General features: G+C 40.1%; 1 protein-coding gene across 1 annotated transcript in view; it reads left to right on the top strand.

Moving 5' to 3' along the window:
• The window catches only part of SLC30A10 (solute carrier family 30 member 10), a 22,845-nt gene extending 12,969 nt beyond the window's left edge, over positions 1-9,876 (top strand). Inside the window, exons 3-6 of the mRNA XM_031061082.1 lie at positions 1-70; positions 505-588; positions 4,040-4,276; positions 5,003-9,876. The exon at positions 1-70 is cut by the window's left edge and continues 1 nt beyond it. Of these exons, the coding sequence (XP_030916942.1) occupies positions 1-70; positions 505-588; positions 4,040-4,276; positions 5,003-5,469 (858 nt within the window). The 3' untranslated portion in view covers positions 5,470-9,876. The remainder of the gene's footprint in view (positions 71-504; positions 589-4,039; positions 4,277-5,002) is intronic.
• Positions 9,877-11,254: the final 1,378 nt, after the last annotated feature.

Consider the following 11,254-nt stretch of genomic DNA (forward strand, 5'->3'; position numbering starts at 1 on the left):
CCCGCCCCCGCGGCCGCCGCGCTGCGGGACGTGCCCGGTGGCATCCCGAACGGCGGGGAGGATGAAGCAGGTGCCTTTCGGCTGCACTTCGCCTTCCCCTGGTGTCCCGCATCTCTGCCCACCCCTCCCTCCAGCATCCCTCTCAGCCTCCCTTACCCTTTCCCATCCTCTCTCTCCGTCTCGTTTTGCCGCGGCACCCGCCGGGCTGTTGGCCCAATCCTCTGGGCCCTTTCAAAGCCCCAAGGCCACTCGTGGGCCCCGGGGGGTTTCACTAAGCTCACTCAGGCACCCGGGGCCTCTTTCACCCTGTACTTTACCCTGGGCTTCTGGGCGTGCCCCCGGGATGGTGGAGGGAGGTGTTGCCCAGGGAGCTGCATGGGAAACATTTTGGAATGTTTTTGGTTTTCTTCTTGTCATCTTTAAAGTAAGTTGGTTTTGAGAAGGTTGATGTTTTTTCTGTTTGTAGAACTTATACACAACACAGCGTTTCTTCTTTGAATGCAGGTGATTCACCAAATGACCAAAAGAGCCCTGAAGAGGGGTCTGAGAAGAAAAAAGAGAAAAAGTCTGAAGCCTTGAACATCAGAGGTACGGCATAGGACTATACTGCTCATGTTAAATTAACTTTAAACACTTTATAGTTTCCATTTCAGATTTATATATGCACCCACAGGTATCAGTAAGAAAGAGAGAAATCCAGGACTCATCCATGTAATTGGATCCAGTTATTCTCTAGCAGGAAGATTTTGGTTATATGGAATAGCATGAGTAGTAACAAAATAGTGTCATGCTGATTTGGCTTTGAGCATGCTCAGGTTTTGATTTTTATTCTTAGAAGAGTGCAGCTGGACATGTGGAAAGGACACAAACTCTGCTGCACTAAGCTCAAGTCATTAGAGTCTTTACAGGAAGGTTACACAGGGAGCTATGAGGTGAATTTTTATGTCACTGATGTAGTAGTAGTTGAGCAATTTTCAACCTTAAAATGCTTTTGGGCAGAAAATATAAATCCTTCTAAATACCAGGGTTGATAATATTTTGTTGTCAGCATAAGGAAAAGGGTTCTGAAACTGGTGCTTCAGCATGGTGTTTTTGCTGGTGTGAACCTGTTCCTGTGAGAGTGTGTGACAGGATCAGCCCTTCCTACATTGTAATTTGCCAGGTCTCTGGGAATCTGTGGATTTTCATGGAGTGAAACATAAAGCTACTCCTAGGAATAAATTACCCACAAGTCTCTCCCTGTCTGTGTAGGTGTTTCTCTGCATACACATTTGTGTACCTGCTCTGAGCAGAGCCAAAAGCTAATATCTTTGAGAATATGAAATACTGAGTTTGTCCCAAGGAAAGGACTGTCAGAAACCTCAATTAGAACAGTAGTTTCAGGTTTCTTATGGTCACTGATCAGCAGCTGATATTCCCCCAAGGTTGTGTGAGTTTGCTTTGCATGAATTCAGCTTGAGAGGTCAATGTGGCAGTCAGGCATGTGGGTTTGCTGGTTTTTTTATTTGTGTGTGTGTCTGTCTTTCAAAAGTGTTTACAGAGCTACACAAATACATCTGTAAGGGAAGATGCTTTGGAAAATCAAAGCATGTGTTAGAGACACAACACTTCCTTAAATGTCTAGAAGTTTGTGTCAATGGATATTGGCATTATAGTGATAAGATTTTTGGAGAAGGATGAGCAAACTGTCACACTCAGGGATGGAGGAGAGTAAGGAACCAATTGCTTTAGAGAAGACCTTGCTTGCCTGAACCACAATGCTTAGATATGAAGATGCTGGAAGCTTTCAAAAAATGTCTGTAGGATAAAGGATTTTGTGACAGTTATTTTAAGATATGGATTGTCTTTGATTTTTAAAAAGAAATTTTTAAGTGTTACTTTAGTATGTCACCTTTGTAAAATCTATTTTCATTGTCTTTATGATTACAGAGGTAAGGAATATTTACAAAGATATGTGTATTTGAAATTCTGTTTCACTCCATACTTTTCCTTTTAAGTTAGTTACAAGCTGCATACTTCATAGTCACTTGGCAAAAAATTCTTTTGTTGTGGAATGGGATCCTCCCTGAAAAACATGGTTGAACAAAGTGGATTGGCAGAGGAATGGTTTCCTTGATTTTATAACTGGTAGGAACAGAAATCCATAGATTCTGCCTGGAAGGATTAATTATTGCAGTGTGAAATTATTCCTTTTGCTGCTTGAGCACACACAGAGTATTTCAGTTAGACTTTGGAATGCAAGCTGTTGGAAACTGCTACCTATGCTCTTATCATAAAGACTTCATTTAGTAAAAAATAATTCTTTATTCCAGCTTATAATCATAGCTTTTGGGATTTGATAGGGAAATGGACAAATTTTGGTCTGAGCCCTAATTCTGTGATGCGTTACCAGGGTATATGTGATAATGACGTTAAGAATGTAAAATACAGAATTTGGAAAAATGTTTATTCTCAATAACTAATTCATCAAAATTCTGACATATTTTTTCTTTATTTCTTTAAAAAAATTCATTTTTTTTAAAATTCATTTTTTCCTTAACTCTAAAGAAGGCTTTCTGAAACATTTTCCTGCTCTTTATAAGCTGTGCTCTTTTGTTAGTTGCCTGGGCAATGCAACTGCATCCTGCCTGTTCCTCTTGTTAGTGCAACAGCTGATAGCCCATGCTGAATCAGGACTATTTGTAAATGAAAAGGAAACACTGCAACACTGTTAGGAGGAGTAAAACCCCGTGGTAGTCTGCCAAATGGGGCAGAACATGCCTGACTCCAGCAGAAAGAGCTGGACTCATCAGGAGCTTGTACTTTCTTATCTGACCCAAGTGATTTGGAGAAACTCCAGAGGCTGTGGCCTTCATTTCTTGCACAGATCAAGCTGCGTGTACAGAGCTGGTAAGAAGCACCAGCGTGGGCAGAGTTCTAGGGCTAATCCAGTATCCAGCACCATCAAAACTCCTTGCTGTATTGTTAGTGAGTTTTGGGGGAGCCTTTTACAGCTTCTCACTTGAAAGTCTATGTGATAGGATTGTTAAAAAGAGATGGTTCATTTTCTTCTCTCACAGCCCCTAAACAAAAATATTGACGAAGAAATTCACTTAATACAGAGAGAGATGTTCTGAATTCACGTGTGGGTTGGAATAAGATCTGAGTCTGAACAGTAAAATCTAACAAAACTGGAGTATGTTTGAGCACTGATGGGAAGAGGGAAGTTTATGTAGAGTAGTAAGAAGAAATAGATTCTTGGATTTTTGTAACTCTGTAGCAGAAAGACTGCTTTGGTCGTTGTAGTTTAAAGAGCAGCTAAATATGTTACTGTAAGAGCCTGTTTTGTGTCTTTAACTTTTGTACAAAACCGTCTTTATAAGATGTAAAAAGAAGTACCCAGCATTCCTCTCAGAGTAGTCCAGGCACTAAACAATGTGACTGACTGTAGATCCAGATTCTGATTTTTGACAGGTCTGAAGGCTAGTAGTATTGATGGAAGAAGGTTTAATATGACTGGTAATCTAATTTGATCTAAAAATTGGAGTCTGAGAGTATTTGGAGCCAGCTTAGATTTCACTTAGGTAATTTTTCAGATTTCAGCAGTGTCACAGAAACTGGTAGGGGAAGGTAACTGTTACTGGGGGTGGTCTGCATCTCTCCACTCCCAGGGTAGAATGGATAGATTTAGTAATGAATTTTTAATTTAGATTTAACGTGCCAGGATCTGTTAATAATCTTCATGCATTTTAAGCAAGCACATTTTGTGTTACCATGGCATTCCAGCTGGACAGCAGTCGCTAGCATACCCTACATGCTTAATAATGCATCCCACTCAAACAGCAGTGCTTCAGAGTCAGTATTTTCTTGCTGTTTTTTCCAAAAGCTGTTACTGAAAACTTTGGTTATGATATTAATGGCTGGAATATTGCATTCTTCATGTCAAGTGGAACATACTTGAAAAATGCAGCATTACACCTACCCCAGGAAAAAACCCACAAAAACAAAGCAAAAAGCCTCAAACCCCCCCCACTAATGGAAATTGTGCCATTTGTTTCAGGTGTTCTTTTGCATGTTATGGGAGATGCACTTGGATCTGTGGTCGTGGTAGTTACTGCTACAATCTTCTATGTACGGCCTCTGGGGGATGCTCCGTGCAATTGGCAGTGCTACATTGATCCAAGCCTGACAATAGTTATGGTGCTCATCATCTTGTCTTCTGCATTCCCACTTATAAAGGAGACCTCAACTATTTTGTTGCAGATGGTCCCCAAAGGTGTTGATATGCAACTACTGAGTAAGTCAAATTTGTTGTTGAAATGCTGTTAATTTTAATGGTGGATTTCAATGCATATGTTATTGGTGGAATGACATGTTTGGATTATTTATTCATAATAGCTCTAAATTCTCAAGAACTGTGAGAAATAGTCACATGCCTGTGTCCTAGCAACATGATTTAAATCTTTCTGGATTAGTTAAAGCATGCATTTTGAGAATGTGGTACTCCAACAATACATCAAACATACCAGGTCTTGAGCTGTTAATGCTTTGTGTGGGTTATTTGTGAAAGAAACAACTTTGAGTTACAATCTTTTCCAATCCTGCAGTGGCTGCTTCCAAAAAATCTTAGAAATTTCCATTAAGGTTAGTTAACTTCGTAGTTCTTAGGTGCTGTTCACACTGGTTAATTGTGGGTATTTCTGGAATTCCCCCATGCTCAGGGCTTAAAGAAACCAGAAAATGTGGGGTCTTGATAGGGGAAATGATGTAATATTTCCTCTGTGAACAGCTGGTAAATTGCCATTTGGGAGCCTGAGGGATGGGTGAGTCCAAAAGGAAAGGTGCCATGTTCACCACCTGGAGGCTGAACTGAAGGCAGCTGGGAGTAGACACATTGTACCAAGTATGTCTCCTCTAAAATGATAGTTTTGACACTGCTGCTTTTGGATAGGGTGTCTCGTGAGGCAGCTGATAATTAGCCAGTGCATCAAAGCCCCTAATGCCTTTCCCTTATGCTTTCCAGCTGACAGACTAGCTCGTGTACCAGGGGTGAGCAGCCTCCATGAGGTGCACGTCTGGGAGCTTGCAAGTGGGAGGAACATCGCCACTCTTCATATCAAGTGCCAAACCCCTTCTGATTACCAAGGTGCTGCTTACCAAATACGGAAGGTTTTCCACGAGGCAGGAGTCCATTCTGTGACCATCCAGCCCGAGTACGCTGACCACAAGACCTCACACCTACTGTGCAGCTCACCCTGCATCTCAAAAGCCTGTGACTCGCATCTGTGCTGCAGCCAGAGGGAGCCCCCCCGGGCTGAAACGAATGGCTACATGGAGAAAAGTGAAAGCTCCCTTTCTGCACAGCACAAAGACAATGGTACAAGGAAAAGTGACGTTGAAATCCCTATGGAGGACCCAGTGGCAGAGGAGAATGTGAAAAGTTGTGATGCGTCTGGTGACAAATCACAGTCGGGTAGTACACGATTTTAGGCAATTCACTCTGCTCTGTTGTGCTCTCATGGAGCAAACGTATCTTGGCTGGGAAGGGGGGGCATCAGTGGTTGTAGCTGAAGTTGGTGTGGCAAAAAAATTTCTGTGCTTTAACTGTAAACCAAAACACACCTAAAACCCCCTTGTACCTGAAATAAGGATTAAGATTTCCACCAAGGCTGTTGCATTCATGTGATTTTTGTGATGCAGCCTTACCCGGTTCCTTACCAAACTAAGGCTGAATTCCCGCTGTTAGAGTGGATGGGGTATGTCGCTCTCTTGTCTGCACTGATGTTTGCAGTTCGTGGCCAGTAACACTGGGAAAGCACCTCTGGCCTTTCCTGCTGGAGCGAGCTGTTTCTTGAAAGCCCTGTGGCCAGTTAATGATTGTACTGGGCTGAAGTACTGTATATTTATAAAGGACTTCAGTAGAGATGCTTTACTGATCCTTAAACCCCATTTTTGCATGGACAGTTCATTTTTAACAGTAACAATTCTGGCCAGTGGAGTTTTTGAATGAAATTAAGAGTGTCTAAGGGGGAAGCACTCAGGAATTATGACTTGTGTTATTTTCTTGATTGACTCCTGTATTTTGGGACAGAGCAGAAACTGGTCTTGCTTCTCTACAAGTAATACTGGAGTCCCAGCCTAATCACAGATGAGTGTGCTAAGGAACAGACTGTTTGTCATGAAAGCAAATAAGTACCTACTAACGTTGTCTGTATTGATTCTAGCAAATGGAGATGCAGTAGTCATCCAATTAACTTTTATCTTTTCACTGTTGTGATTGTACAGCTCAGTCTTTTAAAATTCTTGTTAGCCTTCTCCTGGCAACACAAGTTCCAAGAGCCATGGTTTATTTCATCATTGTGCAGGATAATTGCATTATCTTTAACACTGAGTCTGTCATTATTCATGCTGAATAAATAAGCTAATGTGTTTATTACAAACAGTTGAAATTCTGCAATTCTATTATTAAGGCATAATTTAATATTGTATTAATTAAGGAAGCACCTTTAAAGTCTTTTATGCAGTATTATCACTTAGAGGGAGCTTTAAAAAATTTAAACCTGGAAATTTTTCCTGGGCGAGTCTCAATCATTTCTTGTTGGCTGGTTTTAAAGGTCTTGATGCCTTGAACCCTACCCTCTGCCCTGATCCTCCTCCCCCTGCCCAAACATGTATCTCAAAGTGTATTTGGTGAAGCAGTTTATTCCCTTTTTGCTGCTTGCTCTTTCTGAAAGTATGCAAAGGTGCTCTAAGGAAAACAAGGTGATGAGCCCTGTCCCCAGTGCTGGATTTCAGTCCGGTGTGTTCCACAGGTTTGTGGGAGGGGAAACCCACTACTCAATCCACACTGAGTCTAGTGTTTAATCTCCCTGGCTATGCAGATCAGATGCAGAAGATTCCAAATATAATTTGCTGGCAAAAAGCAGCCTTTCAATGATCTGTGTGGCCTGGACAGGCTATTTTATCCATTTGTTCACAGGGACACCTTTGTAAAATAGTTGTGTCTTTGCCTCAGTGACATCTTAACAGAAAGGGCAAATTGATTTCCAGCCTGGGTTGGGAAAATACCAGGACGTCCTTGTAGGGATGGCTTAAAAGCAGCCAACTCCTTATTAATAAAGTTGATTGCAATAATTCAATGAATATTGAAACACACAGCAGGATATTTTTCTGCTTGGAATGTAGTATTTACTGAAGCAGTGATTTCAGTCTAAATAGAACATTTCTAGAATTATAATTACCCCTTTAAAACAGCTTTTTGGATGAATTAAGGTATTTTATATATTGTAAGTTTGTATCATATAAATGAACAACCTATCTGTTAATATAATTAAGAGCTTGATTCTGCAGCCTCCTTGATTCCATTGGCAACAGCAGGATCTTGCTTGGCAATTATTGCACGAGTTAATGTAAATCAGGAAACATTGTAAGAATTTGTCTGTTTTTTAAAAGCATGTGCCATGACGCAAGACAGCCCTTTCTTCTGTTCTTTTTTTCCCCCCCCTCTTTATTTTCACCTGTGATGATGATGCTTAGATGTAAATAACAAATGTATTTATCATGGTTTGAGAACTGGAATAGAAATCTCCCAGAATAACAACAAAGAACTTTCTTCCCAGATAGCCTCTAAAACAAGCACCCGTTCATAATTATTTGTATCTTAAATCAGGTTATTTGATTTTTATATATATATATGCGTACATATTTTATTAAATGGTTGAAAGCTGGAATGGCAGTATTTACTCTGGGATTAAAGAAAACTAGTATGTGTGATGTTGGGGCATTTGTCAAAATGCACAATTTTTATTCTTCAAGTGTTAAAACTGTGGCTATGTATATTTTAAAACTTTGAAAAGTGTTGTAACCTGAGACTACAATGAAATCACATTCTTAAACTTTATTTTCTCATGTCTGGTTGAATGTACTGCTATTGCCTGTGAATAAATGGAAAAATACCAGGGATTATAGAAATCATAATATCTATAAAACAAAAATATGTTAAATTTGCTTCATTACTTAAGCAAGCAAAACCAACAGCGCTCTGTTATTTGTGAGATAAATCTTGCTCTTTTTTTGTGTTGTGACTTTCAGGGTATTCAACTAAGGTTTCTGACCAGCATCTTTGCCTTCCATTGAGTAACAAAATACTTTTCTCCTGTACTGTGTATCCCTGCTCTACTTCTGTGGAAGACTTCATTCCCATCCATGTGTATTTTGTATTGGCCTATTTACCTTCAGTTCTTGGCATATCTCTTCTAATTCTGTTGGAGCAGGCTTCCCTCAGTTTGAGATACAGTATATTTCCATGTTAGCCCTCATCTATGAGCACTTGTTCTAAATTCAGTTTTGTAGTCTATTGCACTGTCATAAAAGCTCTGTTCTGGCCTCTTTAGCTGAATCACTTTATTTCCCTCCCTGACAAATGCAGGTAGATTGTGCTGCTCTGTCCGCTTCAAACACTGCCTTGTGATTGTCTTGGTTTTCAGGTTCTCTTGCAATGATTGTCCCTTCTGTCCATTGCTGCTGGTGGCAAAGGAAATCTGCTTAAATTATGTGTGACTTTCAGCTGGTTGTCCACCTCCTGTGGATGTGATCTGTAGGCAGTCACGCATGTGACCTAGTAGAATGATGACAAAACCTTTGCTAGCCTTGCCAGATCATTCTGCAGTAAAAGTGAAACCTGGAATAACATGACATTGAAAGCAAAAGCAATTTACTGGCCTTCATCAGTTGTGTGCCTTTTCTTAAAGGGAATAAATTCATTGTGACCTTTTCGTATGTGCCAAAAGTGCCGATGTGATTTTTAATTTTTTTCTTCTTCTGAAACCCTCTAAATGCAGGCATTTATTCTTCATTATAAAGAAAACTGCTACTATTTTCAGGAGTATTGCTTTTGTTTTGCCAGTTTTCAGTTGACTTCTTTTCCTTGTCTTCTTTGTAGTACTTACCTTGACTCATAGTGCAAGTGTGTTTTTTCCCTCTTAATGTTTTTTCTCATTTTCTCTTCCATAAAAGCAGGATGGTTTTGTTAGCCTGGTCATGGTGATCTACCAACAATACAGTTTAGAAATTCCTTTTTATGCACTGGTTTAATTTTTGTACTCCATTCTATTAAAATACACCCACTTTCTGGTTTTGCTATGTGACACACCTTACCATTACAAACCAGTTTTTGACCTTTATTTTTTTCCTATTCTTTCCCTTTCCCATTCCTGATTCTAATGCTTGCTGTCCTGAATACTCCCTTTTATTCTGAACTTTGAAGGGAACATGCCGCCTGAATTTTTCCCAAAGAGAAGTTCTACCCAAGTTCTATAGATGGCTTGATGTGAGCTACTCTGAGGACTACTTTGTGTCCTGTGGTCTGTGTAGAAGTGTTATCTAAGTAGTCGTCCTGAGATATAAACACATGTGTTTATGTATAATTAAACTCTTAATAAACACTCTACCTGAATCAACTTCTTAAGAAAGGTGGATTTCTAAACCTGGGAAGATGTAACGAAATCAGGAGGGTTCATTGGTCATTTGTTAACATCTTGAGGGAAAGCTTGGTAAAAGATAATTCAAAAGCCATGAAAATTCCTAAGTTCTACTACTTTGCTGTACAGCGGAAGCACTTTCTACATTAAATACTTTATTTGAACAGTGATACCTTGATGTGAGGATGTCACTGTATAAGATTGTTACATTTATGGAGCTGTGTTGCTTAAAAGTTTCCTCCAGTTTTTCTGTTCCTTAAGTAATTTAATGTGCCAAGATGTAATTTCCATGATTGCTGAATCTCACTGTGGTTTTATTAACTATTAGTGAGAAATGACCTAAGTTTTTATGTACAACTATATTTTTATCAAAATGAAGTTTGAATGTCTTGTAAATAAAGTGTATTTTTAAATAAAACTTTGTTCTGAGCTTGATCTATGCTAGCAGTAGGGAGTTTGTGTCTTTGGATTATTGTAAGATATTTGTATGAGTGAAATTTGTTCTCATCCTGTGAGGCAGTTAATGTTGTAAATTTTGTGTGCATTTAGAAGAAAAGGGAATCAACACCCAAAAGTTTTTCTTCTGTAAGCAGCCTTGCATTTTGCCACATGGAGAAAGTTGAATGTGTATATTGTGATTCTCACTCCTGGGTTTCGTGACCTGAATGTACATGCTAGAAATGGGATGAGATCTAACACTACAAGTTTAGGTGCTTGTTTTGGAGCAGCAATCCTGGAGGTGCCCTCATATGTTTCTCTCTTCTAAGCATCAGTATCATGTGTCTGCCACCTGGTTCCTACCCTGTTGTGCCCAATTGTCCAGTTGTTCATGTCCCTACTTATTTAGTTTACAATAACCAATAAGGGAATAGTGGTCATTGTGCTTGGCTTTTGGTTTTTTTTATTCTTTGAGCCTGTCTGAGTGGCAGATGCTACACAAATGCTACATAAGAAATTCAGTTCATGTTTGGCCAATAGATTGCCTGTGCTTTTGTGTGTGGTTGGTGTTACTCAGCTTGTAGATGATGGATGACTAGCAATTTGGAAGACAGAGCTGAAAATTTTTTAAAGCAATTCCTGACAAAGTTATACATAGATTCATAGAATGTTAAGGGGTTGGAATGGACCTTAAGCATTGCTTAGTCCTGCCGCTCCTGCCATGTGCAGGGATACCTCCCACTTAACCAGGTTGCTCAAGGCCTTACCTAACCTGGTCTTGAACTCCAGGTTTGGGGCACCCAACAAATTCCCTGGGCAACCTGTTCTAGTGCCTAATCACCCTCATAATAAAGAATTTGTTCCTAATATCTCACCTAAATTTCCCCTCTTTCAATTTGTACCCATTATTCCTTGTCCTATGACTGCAGTTCCTCAGGAAGAGTCTCTCTCTGGTTTCCCTGTAACCCCACTTCAGATATCGGAAGGCTGCCATGAGGTGTCTCCACAACCTGCTTTTCTCCGTGATGAACAGCCCCAACATTCTCAGCCTGTCTTCCTAGGCAAGGACGTACAGTCCTCCCATCAACTTTGTGGCCTCCTCAGAGTTGCTCCAACAGCTCCATGTCTTTCCTGTGTTGGGGTATAGTAGTGGCAAGCCCCTGAAAGGGGAGTAATGAGCATTGACTCGATGCTTGCAGAAGGCTGATCAATTGCTTTATTGCTAGGCTAGGCTATGCTATGCTATGCTATGCTATATTATACTATACTGAAAAACCCATTGCCCTTGCCAGACAGTCTGATGCAGCTTTGACCTAATTGGTCAATCAATCAAAACACCACCGCCAGAGTCCAATTAA

This window comes from Geospiza fortis, unplaced genomic scaffold (genome assembly GCF_000277835.1).
Source record: "Geospiza fortis unplaced genomic scaffold, GeoFor_1.0 scaffold41, whole genome shotgun sequence".
Classification (NCBI taxonomy): Eukaryota; Metazoa; Chordata; class Aves; order Passeriformes; family Thraupidae; genus Geospiza; species Geospiza fortis.